This window comes from Chinchilla lanigera, unplaced genomic scaffold (assembly GCF_000276665.1).
Source record: "Chinchilla lanigera isolate Chin_1 unplaced genomic scaffold, ChiLan1.0 scaffold00136, whole genome shotgun sequence".
In the NCBI taxonomy this organism is placed as follows: Eukaryota; Metazoa; Chordata; class Mammalia; order Rodentia; family Chinchillidae; genus Chinchilla; species Chinchilla lanigera.
In genome coordinates, this window is record NW_004955537.1 from 2,989,572 (window position 1) to 3,007,517 (window position 17,946).

Below are 17,946 nucleotides of genomic sequence, written 5' to 3' on the forward strand. Positions count from 1 at the left end.
TAGATCACAGTTTCTTCCACCTAAACCCACTCACTTCCAGCCTAGGGCTGCTCACTCCTTCTGTTTCTCCCCAGTGCCCCAGACCAGCCCCCCTCCTCCTTCTACATGGTCCGCATCATTTCCAAGGCCCCATGCATGGTTCTTCGCCTGGGTTTTCCCATTGGCACACCAGCACAGGCCCGACACAAGGTGAGCTGGGCCCTGACTGACTCCCAGACCGAGGAGACCTTGGAGAGAGATGAGCTCCGCTTCTCTAATCCCCAAAGGCCCGGGTCTAGTAGGGAGAGGTGCCCCCAGACGAAGTAAGGCTTGGAGTAAAGGTTCTCTCGTCTTGTCTGCGGGCCTCTTCTGGACCTGTAGGAGATGGGAGTACGGGGATCTGACCAGGTTTTCCCGCAGATTGTATCGGACTTGCAAGAGGAGATCCTGCGCCTTCGTTTCCCCCACCGGGTGCAAAGCAAGGAGCCAACACCCAAGGTGAAACGAAAAGGGCTAGGGGGTGTTGGTGGGGGCAGTTCTCCCTCCAAGTCACCCCCCATGCTGGGGCCACAGCAGGCCCTGTCTGACCGGCCCTGCCTCGTAGTGCTCCATAAGCCACTGGACAAGCTGCTCATCAGGTTTGTGTAGAGGGTTGGAAGGGAGCCCGGAACATGAGGGAGGAATATGGGGAGAGATTGACTCGGAGTTGCCTGCCCGATTTCCCAGGTATGAGAAGCTACCCCTGGACTACCGGGTACCCTTCTTGCTGACACTGGACCCCCCAGGGCCGCTGCCCTTGGTGTCAGGCCGCTCAGCTTCATCTAGCCTCGCATCACTGTCACGCTACCTCTACCATCAGCGCTGGCTCTGGAGTGTTCCGTCGGGCCTGGCGCCTGCGCTGCCTCTCAGCGCCATTGCCCAGCTCCTCTCCGTCCTCACTGAGTACGTCACCCGAGCCTGCCAGGCCCCTGGGGCAGGGATGGAGTGAGTGTGGGCTTTGGGCTTAGATACTGGCAGAAAGCCTAAACCAGACCCTTCTCTTCTTCAAGCCCCAGTGTCTAAAACAGGGCAGCTGTGCTGCTGCCAACCCCTTACCCCCACTTCTTTTGGCCTCTGGGCCTCCTTGGACCTTTTGCCTCAGAGGACCACCACTGTGAGCAGGTCCCCTGTGGACAAGACTGCCAAGGTGGCTTCTGGAGATGGGTATGTTGGGGGCACTACACTGAGTGTCTCTTCTTCCCTCATCTGACCCTGGCCCGGCCTTCCCTGCCTGTGTGGGGTTTCAGAGTCCGACTCTCTGAAGGGTTTCACTTCGCCTGCAGTGGGGAAGGAATCATCAACATGGTCCTGGAGCTTCCCATTCAGGTGTGTGCCGCCCCTCATGACACCTTTCCCCAAGAGCCATCATAATTGCCAGGACACTCTGAGCTGGGTGGGAACTGCTATAAACTTCGCTTCACAGGAGTCACTTGGCCAGAGGACCAAGGCCTGAGGCCAGAGTCACTGGACCATGGAGTGGGGGAATTAAGGTTCTGAGGGCCAGAGTTAAGCCAGGCCAGATGTCTGCCCTGGCCAGGATTTGACCAGTATCTTTCATGTACCCACAGAATGAGCCACTGGGGCAGGCTGGGACTGGAGAGAAGCACACATGTGTGGTCCAGTACATCCTCTTCCCCCCGCACTCTACCTCCACCAAAGACAGGTGCGTCCCTGCCCTCTCTGGGAGCCGCTTCTCTGCAAAGCCTTGCCTCTCCCTGTTGTAGCCGCAGTGTCTAGCTTCCATAGCCTGAGGGTCTGCATCCCAAGTTGGGGCAGGGAAAGCGCTCTTTTTAGATGCACCATCAGGCAGACACTGGCCTAAATGGCTGAGCATAACTTTAACTTTGGGCGGGCTTCTGCGCCTGCCTCTTTCTGGTTCTCCGTGAGGATCACTTCCCTTCCACAAACCAATGGAAGGGATTGGATTTCTGCCCCGCAGGCTCAGAACCCTTCTTCTTGTAGCTTCTCAACAGATGATGACAATGATGTGGAGGTGGAGGCCTTGGAGGGTGACTCAGAGCTCAACCTGGTCACTGAAGTGTGGGTGGAGCCACAGTATGGGCGAGTGGGACCTGGCCCTGAAAGCTGGAAGCACCTGCAGGACTTGACATACTCCGAGATCCCTCAAGCGGTGTGCACTCTCAAAATCATACCCCGGCCTCTTGCCAGGTTGCAGCTCCTTTGGGGACCTTAGCTCCTGGGCTTCTGGGGCCCGCTGAGTCCCTATGTTCTCAGTGTCCATGACTACCTGGGCTTCCTCGAGACCTGGGGGCTGGGGCTCGAAGGGGTTAACTCCTGTCTTCTGATGTTTCTTCCCCAGCTCCACCCGCGGGATGCTGCCTGCATACGCTCCATGCTGAGCTTTGAGTACCTTATTCAGCTGTGCCAGAGCAAGGAATGGGGTCCTCTGCCCTCAGAGCCTCGGGTCTCAGGCGGTCAGTGGGGAAGGGGGTCAAGGGGCAGGAATCAGGGAGTCACCCAGCAAGAGAAGGCAGCCCCAGACAGGTAATCTATGGCTTATCAGGTATCTCATCCTCCCTTCTAGGACTGGACCAGGGAGGAGACTCCTGTGTCCATGAGATCCCTTTCCATTTTGACCTGATGGGATTGCTGCCCCAGTGCCAGCAGCTGCAAATGTTCTTCCTCCTGCTTTCGAGAGGTGGGTGAACTTAGTACCCACTAACCATGCACCTAAGGGGCCGCCAAGCCTGGGCATATTAAAGCATTGAGAGCAGGTGAGTCAGTGCAGGACAAGTGAGGGGTGGGGCAGGAGGAGACTCGAGGCTGAAAGAAGGGCTTTGCTGGTCAGGGCGGGGCCGGGGCACTGGGCAGCAGGAGGCTCTTGGTGCTGAGCAGAGTGTGTGTCGGGCAGAGCCAGAGGGTGTCCCTCTCGCCGAGGGGCCCTGTCCCGCCAACGACATGGTGCTGTGCCTGCTGCACAGCTGCCTGGGGCAGGAGCTGAGTGACCGGGAAATCCCACTGACCACTGCTGACCAGGCTGCCTTCTTGAGTGAGGTGCTGCAGCGGAGCTGCTGTGATCCAGGTGAGCTCCCAGCTTTTTTCCAAGCCGCACTCTGGCCCAGCCCTGCCCTTTCCCCCAGCCCCATCTCTTCAACTCAGAGCCCTGCCTCTGCCAGCCCTAGCCTCTCCACCATCTCTGTCTCCGCTGTAGGTGCAGAGGGGCCACCCGTGGGAAGTCACAGGACCTGCAAGGATCAAGCAGTCAGCAGTGCCCAGGCCACTGGAGACTCAGCTCTTCCTGCCCTGGTCAGCACTGCTTCTTCTCCCTGAGCCTCGTCATACTGGGCTGAGCCATCCCTCCACCATGCATCCATGCCCAGCTTTGTCTCCCTGACACTGAGCACCTGCTGCCAGTGACAGATGCTGTTTTCACTCTTGGTTCTGGATCTTTCACACTGTGTCTAAGATAAATCAGCTCAGGTGGAGGAAGGGAACAAGGCTTGGATCATCCCATGTAGATTGCTCTGATTCCGTTTCTCTTTTACAGAGTGTAGGTCCTGAAGCTCTCAGGCCTCTCATCTCTGCCCAGTCCCCTCAGTGGCGCTGCTATGCAAGGCTGGTGAACCCCCAGCATGTGTTTCTGACTTTTCTCCCCGCCACCTTCCCAGGTATCGCCTTCTGACTTTCCCCACAGCCCCCACCACCACCAGGATACAAACCTCACTAACATCCCCCCGTTGTATACAAACCCCAGAAATGGCCCGCCAGACAGCTCTGACTTACGTGTCTCTTTTCTTCTTCAGACGTCCAACGTCTGGCTACCTATGGCCTGGAGGGATCCTCTCAAGATGAAGCAAAACCTAAGTTTGGGGATTGGAGTGGGACCCCCAGCCTGAAAGATCTGGGAGGAACTGGGGTCAAGACTACAAAGTCCCCAGTCCCCATCCTTAGTGTAACTCCGGCCAACAGTAAGGCTTCTCACTGAGTCGTTAAGCAGGAGGAGGAGGGGAAGCAAAGAGAGGGCTTGCAGACCATGGTGCACCTTTCCCACAGACAGTGCGCAGGATCAAGGAGAGCTGAGCCCGCCCTTCCACCAGGATTTACAGCCTTACCCTGGGCATCAGGCCTCCCAGCCAGAGAATGCAGATGGGCCCCGGACACGGTGTCCTGTCTACATCTATAGCTGTTCCCTAGAGGCACTGAGGGAACAGATGGTTGGCATGCAGCCCCCGCAGGCACCTCGGGACCTCATCTTCCGGTGAGTGCCTCAGTGTTCATCTGTATCCTCTCCCACCAAGGCTCAGGTGCGCAGTGCGGGTATGGACAGGTTAATGGTTGGTCAGTGGCAGGAGCTCAGCTTCTTGGCCTTGTCCTGCCAGCTGCTTGATTATCTTCCCTCAGCAAGTCATTCAAACTTGCTGGGTCACGAATACTTTTGGCAGAATCTATGGATGTTTCATTGGCGTCTGGGTGGCCAGGGAGTCCAAGGTATCACTCACCTAGGGGCACTGGCTAAGTTCTTGTTTTCCCTCTCATTGTTAGGACTCCATTCCTCGACCATCCCTCCACGTCCTCAGCCTGGATGGAGCCCAGGCACAAAGAGGCAGCCACCCACTGTGCCCTGCTACAGGAGCATGCCCAGCGGTGCTACGTTCGAGGTGAGCAGGAAGGCCATGTGAGGGTGGAGGCGGGACAAGAACGACTGTCTTAAAACGATGCTTATGGACTGTTCTATTAGGACTGTTCCGGACCTTGCAGCAAGCTCAGAGTGTGACCTGCCAGGATTTGCTAACAGCAGTAGATGCCTGTGAGGAGCTACTACAAGAAATAGACATCACCCCTTTTTTGCTTGCACTGTGTGGCTACACTTGGAGTTTGCCGCATGTACCCCCAAGCCCTGGTCCTCTCAGCCCCGGACTCTTCAGCAGCAGCATAGAGGAGGGCCTGGAGCCTCGGGAACGAGCTATCCTGGCTTCTGAGTCCAGGTTAGGATTGTTCTTAAAAGTTATCAGAGAGAAGTCACCAAAGGGGGTGGGGCTCTCACAGGCTGACTCCCTGTAAACAAGGACCTTCCAGTGCAGGGCTGTGCACCACAGAAGCAGCAGAACTTCGTTGCTGGCTTCCTGCTTCCCACACAGGCTGCTTTCTCCTGTGTGCCTCCGGAAGTAGTCTTCCCAGTGCCCCCATCACTAGTCTTGGGGTGGGCTGATGAGCTAGTCAGGGCTAGGGGGTGCCCAGTTGCCAAAGGAAAGATAGAAACTGTTCTGAGGACCTCTATGCAATATTAACATTCTCCTCAGCTAATCTGTATGTCATAGAGCCCCAAACTGTATTTTACTCATTCCTGAGCCCTGGGCCCACCTAAGGGCTTGACAGAGTCCGCTGAAAGAAGTGCTAGTGGGAAGGAGCAAGGCAAGCAAGCAGGCAGAACTGCTGTCCTCTGCAGTGTGCTGCTGCTGGAGAGACAAGCATTAGAGAGTGCCAGGGCCGTGGAGGACACTTAGCTCAGAACTCCAGCCCAGCACCCTCTCTGGAGCTGTAGATCCCCTACTTGTCGTGCCCGTCCAGGTGAATGCATTTTCCCTCTAAACCTTGCTCCTCTACCAGTCTTTTCCGTTCATGATGAACAATCCCACCCTCCACCAGGGACGAAAGTCAAAACACTGGGATTACCCTTACTCTGTTTCCCACCCTTAAGAAATGTCGAGGCTAGAGCCAGAATGATGGGTTGATTCTTCTGGTCTCTTTCACCTATTGGGCCATTGTGCTGACATCCTGTAAACAGAGACAGGTGCATGCTGCTCCCCAGTCGGTGGTTCTTAATATTGGTGCACCTCTTGCTCCCACCCAACCACTCAGCATAGAGACTGAGGACCTGAGCGAGCCTGAGTTCCAGAGCACTCGTGTCCCTGGCAATCCAGACCCTGGCCCGGAGATCTCTCTGACAGATGTCTGCCAGCTCAGAGGAGAGGTGCACGACGCCCTTCATGGCCTCATCCAGGTGTGCAGCTTGAGTGAGGGCAGGGAAGGGCAGAGTGCTACTTGTGTAGGCGGCAGTATTCTCCTCTGGGTTGAGGGAGTGCGTGTGTCCTGGTCTAGTGGAGAGGATAGTGCCTTCAAGGCGTAGCTGACATCATGGCCTCCTTTTAAACCCCACAACAGGAGAAATTCCTGGAGATCAGTCGCCTCCATTTCCGCACAGTGCCCTCCAATCCCCACTACTTCTTCTATTGCCCTCCGTCCAGCAGGCGAGAGGTAAGTGCCCATCTTCCTTCCCTCCCTCGTGCATCCAACCCAGAGTCCCAGAGGTCCCATTTGGCCTGCCTGGATTGGGTGCTCCCCAATCTTGGTTCCCTGAGGCCTGGATATGGTTTTTGTCCTGCTACAGCCAAGCTGTCTCTTTTTTTGCCCAGGATGAGGGTCCCCGGGATCTAGTAGACAGAAAAGTCAGTGACCTGGAGTTTTCTGAGGCTGAGCTCATAGGAGAAGAAGGTGTGTGGGCAAGCGGGTGGAGGTGGGAGCGGTTACGACAAGCCAGGATTCCAGGGCCTCCACCACTATCTTTGCCCATTGACTGTGTGCCTGCATCACTAGGAGACACGTCTGCCTGCTGTGTGGTCACTGAGAGTGACCCAGAGCTGGAGGTAGAGTACCGTGAGAGCCGCGAACCAGACCTCGCACCTACCGGGCTAGACTCCACCTCGCTGTCAGATGCAGACACTGTGAACCCAGATGAAGATTCCTTTAGTATCTTGGGGGGCGACTCCCCCATTGGGCCTGAGAGCCTCATGCATGACCTGCCACCACTCTTCCTGCACCTCACGTGTTCCGTGCAACTACGTGGGCAGCACAGCTCGGTACCTGTGTGCAGCCTGCCCACCTGCCTGGGTGAGTTTGGTGGAGCCCAGGAGAATGTCCCAGTACCCCTCATCCAGTCATCCAGGAATGGAGGAGAACTTAGCACAGTGGTGGCAAACCTATGGCATGCCTGCTGCACCTGGCTGTTTGCTGTCATTGAAAGCTCTAGAAGGTTCGCCATCACTAGTCTAGGAGTATGACCCATCAGCATGTAAAATTTGGAGTCATGCTTTTCCTAGGAATCTCTTAATTTCCTCCTTTTACAGGCCAGGTACTTTCCAGTCTAGAGGGCCCTCTGATTGGAGGCCAAGTTCCCCTGAGGGACCTCAGTGTCACTCTGGATGTCTTTGTGCTGACCTTACCCTTGGAAGTGGAGCTTCCCCCATCCTCGGACCCTCAGCACTATCGGTATGGCAGCAGGCTTGATGAGGTGGGGGGCTTGTGGGAACAGAGAAACCAATAAAAGAACTGAGGGACCTGGAACGAAGGAGACCTTGAGGAGGTCCAGGTATTCTCTCCTGACGTTGGATTTTTTTTTTTTTTTTTTTTTTTTTTTATGTGAACAGTGTCTCACTATGTAGTTGAGGCTGGCCTTGAACTTACTTTGTAGCCCAGGCTGGCCTTGAATCCTCCTGCCTCAGCCTCCCAAGTGCTGGGATTACAGGCAAGCACCATCATGCCCAGTACTAACCTTTGATTTTTGCTCCCACCCTGTTCAGGTCAACGTCTGAGAGCAGTGCTTCATTCCCACGCTCCCCAGGGCAGCCATCGTCTTTAAGGTCGGATGATGGCCTGGGACCCCCACTGCCACCCCCAGAAGAAGAGAGGTACATGCTTACCTCCCATGCACAGTTCCTCACTCCTCCTCAGTTTCATTTTCTGGAGATCAATATCCAAACCTTTCCTTCAGGCACCCAGGCCTGTCTAATCTGGCCATGCCCCACAGACTGGCCATTGAGACGACGATGAGTGAGGTGAGGGCCTTCTCCCCCACGTGAGTGGTCGCCCCCAGTGCTGTCACTGGCACTTTTCCATCACATGAGTGAGCTAACTCTCGGTCTGTTATCTTCTACTCTTGAAGTGTAGCGATGCTGCACGAGGCGAGGGGGGTTCCCTTACCACCTCCTCCGTGACTCTCTAACTGTAGATCCGCTGGTTGTTAGAAGACGAGATGGTGGGGGCGCTCCGCAGAGGGGGCATTCCCCAGGGCCCAGCCCTGCACCGAGTAGCTGCCCACATCCATAGCTCTCCTGGACGCTCCACCTGCCTTCGCCAAACTCTGCCACTGAGTTTTGTGTTTGGACCTGAGCGTTCCCTCACGCAATTCAAGGAGGTAAGCTGCCCTCGGAACACCGAATGGTTCTTTGAGGCCCGTCCCTGTCTGCACTCCAGGCCCAGCATTGGAAGACCCTATCTTAGCTTGAGTCCATAGAATTACACCCCTGTCTACTTCCTTACCATACTGTCTGCCCTTCACCCCTGTGCTTGACAGCCCAATTCGTTGGAAAGAAACTCAGCTTCTAACTTTGTCACTGGGCCTATTAAACCTTGGCAAGTCACTGAAGCTTTTCTTACTTAGCAGTGGGCAAAGCGGCTGCTTTACCAGGTAGCTGGAGTGCCTAACCAGGAAGTGAAGGGCACTGTGTGTAGGGAGGACTGCTCCTGCCTAACCTACAACCTTGGCTCCTGCTCCCCAGGAGTTCCGCCGCCTCCACCTCCCTGGTCATGTTCTGCTTGAGGATCCTGACAGTGGCTTCTTCTTTGTGGCAGTTGGCCAACAGCCAGGTGGGTCCCATGGGGAGCCCCCTTCAGCGGCCTGGGCTTGGCACAGCCATGAGGATAAGGCTGAAGGTGTTGAAGGGGAGGTAAGTCTGACCCGTGATGGAGGGTGGGGTGGTGGGTGTGTGGGACTGTAACTCAGTCCTGACTTCCTGCCCCTCAGGCCCTAATAGCAAACCCCCAAGCCCTTGGTTCCCCAGAAGATTCTGAGGGCACTCCGCTCATCAGCCTGCCACAGGGAGGTAAGAGAGGACTTGAACAGCAAAGTCTGGTGCTTGGAGCTTTCTGACCCTGCTTCCATTTTTGGAGGGAAACCCTTCAGGATCAAGGAAGCTCCAGGCCTCCCTCTTCTCTACCCAGGGACTCAGCCTCCACCCAGCTGGGGACTAAGCCTCCTGTCCAGCCAAGGCAGTGTAGACTCAGACCACCTGGGTAAGCGGGGGGCAGGGCTGGAAAACTGGTGATGGTGAGTGGGCTTAGGGCTGTCCAGGGGAAAGGTCTAAGTGGGGGGCATCAAAAGGGATTCATTTGAAGAGGGCAGCCAAGCCTGATGCACCTGAAGACTCAGATGAATCAGCTAAGGATGAGGTTGAACTCCAGTGCATTTGGCAGGTTATGATGGTGGCAGCAGTGGCTCAGACAGTGAGGGCCCCAGTGAGACCCTTGGTGAGAAGGCCTCCTTCACACTGAGGACTCCACCTGGGCCGGCACCTCCGAAGCCTTCGCTCTCTGGCCTCCCCGGACCCTGCCTGCCTGACTTTTGGCTCATTGTCCGTGTGCTGCAGGACCGTGTGGAAGTGTACGCACATGCACAGTAAGTGGGAGCCGGGGTCTGTGCCCCGGCACTGATGCCTCTTCTGCACCCTCAAGCTGGCAGTAGCTGCTCCTGCACCCTAATGCTGATCTTAGCCTCTTTCCCCTGTTCAACATTGTTGGCCAGTATTATTAAGAGTTGGCACTAACAGCTTGGATAGGACCTGACTTGTATTTTTGGGGGCGTACTAGTCATCAAACTCACCACCTCGCACTTCCAGGCAGGCTCTGTGCCGCTGAGCTATATCCCCAGCCCGTGACTTGTATGCTAAGATTGGGACTTCCAGTTTCTTCCCCTATCTTCTAGCAAAGCATGTCACTCTCGACTTTCTTTTTTTTTTTTTCCTTTGGTACTGGGAATCAAACTTAGGACCTCACACTTGCCAGGAAGGTGCTGTGCTACTGAGCTATATCCCCAGCTCTCATCTTTCTTAATGGGGTTGAAAAGCCAGTGGAGATTTTGGCTTCTAGCTGAGCATTAAGAACATCTACTGTAAGGTCGGGCATGGTGGCGCATACCTGTAATCCTAGCACTTGGGAAGCTGAGGCAGGAGGATCATTGCGAGTTCAAGGCCAGCCTGGGCCATATAATTGAGTTCAAGGCTAGCCTAAACTACATAGGGAGACCCTGTCTCAAAAAAAAAGGAGTAGCTATCATTTAACAAATGCAAGATGTAGGCACTGTTCTAGCATATTATGTAGATCAGCTCATTTAATGTGCATAGCAGCTATATGTAGTAGTACCCTTACAGTGTGGATGAAGAAACTCAAGCACAGGAAAAATCTTGCCCAAGGTCACAGTAAATGGCAGAGCTGAGATTCATAACTAATCATCTGCCTAAATACTGCTCTGTTCTTGGGGGCGGGGTTGAGAGAAGGGAAGACCACCATTCTGACCAAGATCTGAAAATAAAGAAGAGTCGTGCTGTATGGTGGAAGCTTCAGTGGGTGCCCGTGGGAGCTAGCAAGGCAAACGCAGCCTGAGCTTCTAGAGCAGAACTGCTCTCGAGAATTCCATTTCCCCATTTCCCGTCATGTTTCCTTCCCTCTGTCTAGTCTTCCTTTTTATGATTTCCCTTGGCCTCAGCCTCGGCCTCGTGACCCGCCCTTCCACTTGTGACATTTAGTCCCTGCCCCCACTGTAGTTCTGTGTCAGTTCTGTGCCCCCCGTTCTTCCTTCCTAGGAACCTGGCTCGGGAGGATGGGGGCCCCAGCACTGAGTGTCGCCACCTGCAGCAGCTTCTGGTGAGGCGAGTTGCAGAGATCTGCAGGGAGGTCAACCAGGTGAGCACAGCCAGGGGCAGGGCCCCCCAGGCACTGAGACGCAGACCAGCTAAGAAGGAGGTTCCTTGGAACTTGACTTTCAGAGGCCATTGGTCCATCTCAGTCTCAACAGTAATTATGGGATGTTTTCTTCTTCCCTCCTTCCAGTTACAGGGATGCCGTTCCTCCCCCAATTCCCCACAACCTGGCAAGCTCCTCAGCCCACCTGCTCCTTCCCTCCCAGTAACCGAGCTATTCCCATTCCTTGTGCTCGGCTAGCATTAGGGATGTAGAGTAAATCAGAGGGAAACTTTGTCTCTGGAACTTATGTCTAGCTTTAGCAAGGGAGATAGACTTGGAACAACTAAAGCACTGAATTATTTCAATGAGAACTGTGAAGAATTCTACAAAGGAGAAGCAGAATGTTGTGAAATCGTATCGCAGGGATCGGACCGTCTAAAGTACCGGAAGCCTTCCAAAAACATGAGACCTGAAGGGTGGTGACCAGATTCTGCAGAAGAGAAGGGACAGGTGCTCCTCCCTGGGTTCGCTCATGAGCCCCGAGCTGTCGCTGGGGGACGCTGTCTCTGATCACAGATGTTCTGAACCCCTCACCCCGTGATAGCGGTTGTTCTCTCCGTCCCTGATCACCCCTAACCACCACCCACTTGCAAGGGTACATTTTGGTTTTCTGACCCCTTGCTCCTTCTCTCAGCGACTGCTCCTTCAGGACCTTCACGACAGTCATGTTTGTAACTCTCTTCTGGTGGCTGAGAGTGAAGAAGATCTGTGGAGAAGCGAGACCCCCTTCCACTCGCGCCAGCGGGCACCACTGCCCAGTGATGGTAGGATCTCACCCCACTGTCTGCTTCCCAAGGTGGTGGTGCTGCCCTTTCTGTTACCCAGTATTCTGGTGAGAGCAGGTCCTTAGTACTTTGTCGTTGGTGCCAAATAACAGAGAAAGAAAGCAAAAGGCAAAAAAGAATCCATGGATGTGTAGGAGCTTTTTGTTTGTTGTTTTTTGTTTTGGTTGGTTTTGGTTTTGGCTTTTTGAGATAAGGTCTTACTGTGCAGTTCAGGGTGGCCTTAAACTCAAAGCAGTCCTCCTGCCTCAGCCTCCCAAGCCTTACAAGCATGTGCTTCCAAGTCCAGCAGGAATCCATGGATTTGGATACTGCTCATTCGTCAGTGACTTTCATGGAAATAGCTTCATTGGGGAGATGGAATAGAAACCAGGTAAAATGGAAAAGTGAAGACAGGTAGAGCAGAGAGTAACTACTCGTTGAAGTATTTTGGCAGTGAGGGAGAAGAGGAGATAGATAGGGCACTAACTGAAGGAAGATAGGGGCAAGGAAGAAACTTTAAAATAAGGCTGAGCCAAGCATGGTGAGCACACCTGTGATCCCAGGGAGGCTGAGGCGGGAGGATCCCTGTGATTTGAGGCCAGCCTGGGCTAATAGTGAGCTCAAGGCCAGCCAGAACTACAAAGTAAGACCCTATCTCAAAATAAAATAAAATAAAATCAGAATAGAGTAGAGTAGAGTAGAGTAGAGTAGAGTAGAATAGAGTAGAATAGAGTAGAATAGGAAAGAAATAGAATAGAATAGAATAGAATAGAATAGAATAGAATAGAATAGAATAGAATAGAATAAAAAAAATTAGTAGAAACTTGAATGTGTTTATGTTTACAGAAAAAGAGCCAGTAAGGCAGGGAGGGTTTAAATAAGACAGGAAAGAAGAGACAATTTGAGGGGACCCCAGGCTGTGACCTGTCCTCAAGGGTGTGCTGCCACCAGTCTTGTTACTCAGAACACTTGTCTTTCGAGGGAATCCCTGTAATTAGTCAGCTCCCGTCGTTTTGAAGGCAGTTTTTGCAGATTGAGAATAAGCCAGCAGGTGGGGAGTCTGGAGAAGGCCAGAGGGGAGGGGCTGAGAGCCCACGGAAGAGTCAGCCTGCTGATTGGCTGGCCCTCCACACAGGCAGGCCCAGGGCCCCCTGGGGTTCCTGGGATTTCTGGTCTTGGTAGGGAGACATGGTAACCTCCTGGAGGTGGTAGCTAAAGCCTTGCACTCTACTTCTTTCTGTGGCTCCTGCTCCTCCCTCATCTCAGCCCTACAGGAAGAACGCAGTTTTGTCCTCCTTTCACATGTCTCCCTTCTGCTTTAAAAGTAGAATCAGACCACTCCTATTTTTAACACTCTCAGCCAGACCTTTCTCACATCACCAGGAGAGTGCGTCTGTCAGCACATGGTGGATGGTCCCCATATTGAAGTAGAATCCCCAGAATTAGTGAACGCCCATGGTTTTGAAGACAGTTTTTGCAAACTGAGAATGAGCCAGGATGTGGAAGCACTTTCGCTTGGAGATGACTGCCAGCAGCCCGGGATGTAAGGCCAGTCAGAATCCAGACATAGCCCTTCCACATTTGTGCCTTTGTGCTTCTCACTGAAACCCTTAGCAACCAGCATTCTGTGCCAGTTTCTACACAGAAGTTCTGTAGCCTCCTGGGTACCCTGTATGCTGCCGACACTTGACAGCAGTGTATCTGGGAAACCAAGCTGTCACCTTGCCTACTGGAAGGTTCCTCATCACCCTAGAAACCTGAAAAGGATCCGACAAGGCGTTGGACTGTGGCCGTGGGCTCTTGGATACTGCCACCTCACTCCTTGGGATATCTTCCCCACTCGGCAACTGGTGTACATAAGCAACCGTTGCCTTTTTATCTAAGTAAGGTTACTATTGCAACTCCCTGTGAGGACGGTGGGTTATGGTGTCCCTGACGTGTTATGACGGAACCAGAACCTGCTGTCACTGTTTTCAGGATTCCCCCGTGCTTTGCCTCCCTCCATACCCCTCTGCCTCCTCCCTGAGCATCTTTGAGATAGTTCTGACAGTCTGTGTGCTGTGACCACCTTCCAAAGGGCCAGTCAGCCAGTTCCAGGGAGCAGTCCAGAGAGCAGGGCTGAGCGTCCTGTCTCTAATCTCTTCCACCCAGATTACGCTGCTGATGAGAGCTGTGCCCCCCGAGGGTACCTAGCAGCCACAATGCAGTTTGTTCCTGGCCATTTCTCCTGTGATGTCGTATGGGGAACTGTGATCCGAGTCCACTCGCGCCTCAAGATGGGGCCCAGCATGGGGGTCTCTCGGGGTATGTGACTGGCATGAGAGGACAGGTGGGGCTGGAGGATCTAAGGACAGTAGTTTCCTCAGCCCGTGTTGCTCCCCCAGCTATCCAGGCCCTGCGCTCTGTGCTCAACGCCTTCTCGGTGGTGAACAGGAAGAACATGTTTGTTTATCAGGAGCGAGCAACAAAGGCTGTGTACTATCTTCGGTATGTGGACCTGGGAAAATGCGCTGAAGCTTAAGTTGGGGATTGCATGAAAGTAGGTGTGTTCAGACATGTGCCGCTCTTTCCCAGGCTCCTGGAGACATCCTGCAGTGACCGGCCATGGGAAGGGGATGCTCTGCCCCCCTCCCTAGCTCTGTCCCGCAGCCAGGAGCCCATCTACTCGGAGGAGACTTTGGCACGTATCACACACACACAAATACCCCCGCCCAGCACATGCTTACTGCCCTCATACTTAGCTTCCGGAGCTGAGCTCTGACCACAGTTGTCGCTGCAGGGTCCCCGATCCCCGCTGGACATGGCTTCCAGCCGTGGTTCAGATGCTGCTCGTCCTGTGGGCCAAGTGGACAGACATATCCAGCTGCTGGTGCATGGTGTGGGGCAGGCAGGTAAGGGCTGTGGGGTTGAAGAGTGAGCCGTGATATCCCAGAGTTCTCTGGGACTTCTCTCCGAGCCCCCTCCCCGCTGCCCTGGCCCCTTCTCCAGTTCCTGCTGTGCTCTGGGTTTTGCACAAGTGGGAGCTGAGTGGGAGAACACAGATTCCAGTGGTGTTGAAGGAGTTAGATCCTCGCTGATTGAGACACAGCTTGGGAAGAGGAGCTGAGTGATGACTATCAGTGTCATCCATGGGCCTGAGAGCAGGGGCGGGCTGAGGTGAAGAGGATGGGTTCATTTTGAGGTGTGTGGAACCCTGACTCAGGTCTGAGTGACTTACACCATGATTCAGGCTAAGGCATACTCTCTTTTAATCCTTACGGTATACCTGTGGGGTGTTATTATAACTCCCATCTTGTAGATGAGGGCACTAAGGCTTTGAGTTAAAACTCAGGTGTCCAGAGTCACAGGATAGCTTGGTAGAGCTAGAACCTGGTGCCCATTCCCTCCAGAAATGACACACCTAACTGCCTGCAGTATGCAGCGGACTGTTGGAGTCAGGGTTTAAAGGCTGGTATGCAGAAGCTGGATCCTCTACCACTGTCCTCACTTCTCACTATGGCTGTGTCAAGGTCCTGAGATCACAGATGAACTAGTACGGGTCCTGCGTCGGCGCCTGGATGAGGCCACACTAGATGTCATCACAGTCATGCTGGTCCGGAACTGCAAGCTGACACCGGCTGATGTGGAGGTTGGCTCCCTCCCACACGCCAGCACCATCCTTCCCAGGCTTAGCTGCAAGTGCTGGGGCAATCTAGGCTGGAACCTCTGCATTCAGCTCTGACCCCCTCTTCCCACTGCAGTTCATCCAGCCTCCTGGAAGTCTCCCCTCAGAGGTGCTGCACCTGGCCCTGCCCGCCTCCTGCAGGCCCTGGCTTCCCGCCCTGGCCTGGTACCTGCGGCAGAACCTGCTCATCTTCCTTCACTCGCCCAAGTACACAGACAGCAACAGCCGGAACCACTTCCAGGTGGGATTGTCCTCCCCTCTCTGCACCCACATGGCCCCTCTGCCCCCTGAGTCCCTGATGGTAACTGTTTTCTATATGCCCTATGCACCTTTGTCTGTGGGCCTCAACACACTCCGCCTCCACATACCTTCCTATTGGCTCGTGTCTTCCTATGCCCTCCCACACCTGTATCCCATTCCCCACAGTGGACCCCCATCTTAATCCTAATGCCCTATGTCTGTTCTCTCCCCAGCACCCACTGCCACCACAGGGTGGTTTCCCCGACTTGGACATCTACTTGTACAACAAGCCTGGTGGACAGGGCACTGGAGGCAAAGGTACAGTGCAGGGCATGGGCCTGTGGCACTACCAGGTGTGGGGAAGCCTTTGTCATGTTGTGCCTGAGAGGGCCTCTTCCAGCCTGTAGCCGAGGGGTGTCTGGAAGGGGAGGTCTGCAAGTACCAGATCTGAGCCTTCTTGTGGATTTCATTGCAGGGGTTGCCTGCATCACTCTAGCCTTTGTGGATGAAGGAGGGGCCCCCATCTCACTGGCTTTGTGGCCTCCCTCTTCTCCGGGGCCCCCAATCCTGCTACAAGAGGAAGAATTTGAGCAACTGACTCAAGTCATTCGCTGCCCGGTTTTGCTGGACAGTTCTTCAGGTGGGGCAGCTTGGTCAGAAGATGGGGTGTTCAATCAGTGCTTTGGGAGGCAAGGGTATGATTAGGGCGGGATCTAGGGGCTGCTCAAGTGACCTCATTCTTTACTCTAGCTCAGAGTGGGGCCCCACAGCTTCGACTGGATGTGTGGGAAAAGGGAAACATCAGCATCGTGCAGCTGGAGGAAAAGCTCCGGGGAGCCGCTCGTCAGGCCCTGGCTGATGCCATCATAGAGTTGCGGCTGCTGCCAGCTTCACTGTGTACAGAAGATGCACCCCCAGGTATGCAGGTCAAGACGTTTCACGGGGGTTCAGAGAATGTTGCAAGTCTAAGCAGGACAGTGTGGCGGGTGAGGGTGCAAAAGTAGGGTTCCAGCGAAGTGCGGAGGCCCTATCAGAAGTACGCATTCACAGTTGTCCACCACTTTGTGCACTACAGTGAAACACAGTACTAGCAGAAATGAACACAGGCAGCTGGCCGCCCACTTGGGGAGGGGGATAACCTCAGGAGCTCATGTCACAGACACATGGCGTTGCACTCTGTCAGTTGCATACGCTCACCGACAGGCAGACTAAGGGGCAAGTCACTCTCATAGGGGTTTTGGGGGTACCTTGTCCAGAGTAGGGATTAATGATCAGTGATGGGAGTCATTAAGTAACGTCTGGTGTCCACAGGAGGTCTCAGGAGCGTGTCCTTGGAAGCCAAGAGCCCTGCAGGCCAAGCTAACACCTTTCCCCCTGCCCCTGTTCCTGGGGAACCTGTGACTCCACCCAGCAAAGCTGGCCGGCGTAGCTTCTGGGATATGCTGGTAATGGAAGGAAGTGGTGAAGCTGACCTTTACCTTCTTGCTGCCTCGTGTTTTCTCCTACATTCCACACCAGTCCCCATCGGTCTTCTTAGAGATGAAACTGCTCTGTACTTCGAGTGGGAGTCTGCAGAATGTGGGAACCTCTTACTGACATTGAAAGCCCCCAACTCACTAAATTCTTTCACTTTCATTTTTCTTACTGAATCCCTACAACAGCCTGCAAGATAAATACAGCTTTTAGCCATGATGAAGATAAGGCTCAGGACTGACAATCTGCCCAGGGCAGTTCAGTCAGCCTGCAGGGAAGCCAGGGCTTGATCCCAGGCCTCCACCCCTCTGGGCTTGTTGCAGCTTTGCAGGGCCTCCATCCTGCCCCCACCCTTCCAATAACCTTCCTTATTTGCTGCATTGCCCCCAGAGTAAAACAGAAGGAGGAGATTTGTGTTCCCCCAAAACAACTGATGACATTGTCCTGGATCGGCCAGAGGATAATCGGGGTCGGAGGCGCCATAAAACTGAGAGTGTTCGGACTCCAGGTGGAACTGAACGAGCACCAGGCCCAGATTCTGGAGCCCAGAGGCAAAGGTTGTGTGTGTGTGTGTGTGTACGTGTGTACGTGTGTACATGCGCATGCTGTGGTGTTGTGTTACAGGAGGGTACAGGTGTTAGGTCACAGCTGTTTGGTTCATATAAACATGGATGTGACATTCTTAATCTTGCTCTACCCTTAGACGCCGGACAGCACAGCTTGAGGAGGGTGAGGTGGGGACCCTGAGCCCTGTGTTTGCTCGTATCATTCAGCGCTGGATGGAGTTTATGGTCCAGATTGGTGAGGCCCCGGCCCCTCTCCCGTCCCTCAGCCCTCTGGCCAGGTCCCCATCCTTCAGCCCCTCAGTGACCTCTGCCTTCTAGGTTGTGCCTCGGTGTCCAGAAACTCCACCCACATGGTGTCTCGATTCCTCCTTCCATCCATCCTGTCTGAGTTCACCACTCTGGTCACCTCAATGGCCGGGGACACTAGTGTTCGTGTCTTTGAGCAGCATTTGTGAGTTTGGGACCT

At 54.2% G+C, this 17,946-nt stretch overlaps 1 protein-coding gene across 3 annotated transcripts in view; it reads left to right on the forward strand.

Moving 5' to 3' along the window:
* Nucleotides 1-17,946, forward strand: part of Szt2 (seizure threshold 2 homolog (mouse)) — a 49,025-nt gene that overhangs the window by 20,733 nt on the left and 10,346 nt on the right. For 2 of the 3 annotated variants that reach the window (XM_005410657.2, XM_013507749.1), the window contains 42 exons: nucleotides 75-189; nucleotides 400-617; nucleotides 706-921; nucleotides 1,266-1,344; nucleotides 1,587-1,681; nucleotides 1,981-2,149; nucleotides 2,339-2,453; nucleotides 2,564-2,677; nucleotides 2,891-3,061; nucleotides 3,191-3,285; nucleotides 3,527-3,647; nucleotides 3,783-3,947; nucleotides 4,033-4,237; nucleotides 4,522-4,637; nucleotides 4,718-4,964; nucleotides 5,839-5,980; nucleotides 6,142-6,234; nucleotides 6,393-6,471; nucleotides 6,574-6,867; nucleotides 7,104-7,245; nucleotides 7,557-7,664; nucleotides 7,748-7,811; nucleotides 7,985-8,170; nucleotides 8,535-8,702; nucleotides 8,780-8,858; nucleotides 8,977-9,048; nucleotides 9,229-9,430; nucleotides 10,614-10,713; nucleotides 11,408-11,537; nucleotides 13,689-13,841; nucleotides 13,922-14,024; nucleotides 14,112-14,217; nucleotides 14,317-14,428; nucleotides 15,047-15,165; nucleotides 15,278-15,442; nucleotides 15,675-15,759; nucleotides 15,917-16,081; nucleotides 16,192-16,359; nucleotides 16,753-16,886; nucleotides 17,305-17,471; nucleotides 17,618-17,715; nucleotides 17,799-17,931. In XM_005410657.2, coding sequence (XP_005410714.1) covers nucleotides 75-189; nucleotides 400-617; nucleotides 706-921; nucleotides 1,266-1,344; nucleotides 1,587-1,681; nucleotides 1,981-2,149; nucleotides 2,339-2,453; nucleotides 2,564-2,677; nucleotides 2,891-3,061; nucleotides 3,191-3,285; nucleotides 3,527-3,647; nucleotides 3,783-3,947; nucleotides 4,033-4,237; nucleotides 4,522-4,637; nucleotides 4,718-4,964; nucleotides 5,839-5,980; nucleotides 6,142-6,234; nucleotides 6,393-6,471; nucleotides 6,574-6,867; nucleotides 7,104-7,245; nucleotides 7,557-7,664; nucleotides 7,748-7,811; nucleotides 7,985-8,170; nucleotides 8,535-8,702; nucleotides 8,780-8,858; nucleotides 8,977-9,048; nucleotides 9,229-9,430; nucleotides 10,614-10,713; nucleotides 11,408-11,537; nucleotides 13,689-13,841; nucleotides 13,922-14,024; nucleotides 14,112-14,217; nucleotides 14,317-14,428; nucleotides 15,047-15,165; nucleotides 15,278-15,442; nucleotides 15,675-15,759; nucleotides 15,917-16,081; nucleotides 16,192-16,359; nucleotides 16,753-16,886; nucleotides 17,305-17,471; nucleotides 17,618-17,715; nucleotides 17,799-17,931 — 5,808 coding nt within the window. The remainder of the gene's footprint in view (nucleotides 1-74; nucleotides 190-399; nucleotides 618-705; nucleotides 922-1,265; nucleotides 1,345-1,586; nucleotides 1,682-1,980; nucleotides 2,150-2,338; nucleotides 2,454-2,563; nucleotides 2,678-2,890; nucleotides 3,062-3,190; nucleotides 3,286-3,526; nucleotides 3,648-3,782; nucleotides 3,948-4,032; nucleotides 4,238-4,521; nucleotides 4,638-4,717; nucleotides 4,965-5,838; nucleotides 5,981-6,141; nucleotides 6,235-6,392; nucleotides 6,472-6,573; nucleotides 6,868-7,103; nucleotides 7,246-7,556; nucleotides 7,665-7,747; nucleotides 7,812-7,984; nucleotides 8,171-8,534; nucleotides 8,703-8,779; nucleotides 8,859-8,976; nucleotides 9,049-9,228; nucleotides 9,431-10,613; nucleotides 10,714-11,407; nucleotides 11,538-13,688; nucleotides 13,842-13,921; nucleotides 14,025-14,111; nucleotides 14,218-14,316; nucleotides 14,429-15,046; nucleotides 15,166-15,277; nucleotides 15,443-15,674; nucleotides 15,760-15,916; nucleotides 16,082-16,191; nucleotides 16,360-16,752; nucleotides 16,887-17,304; nucleotides 17,472-17,617; nucleotides 17,716-17,798; nucleotides 17,932-17,946) is intronic. The other variant, XM_005410658.2, reaches the window with a different exon arrangement.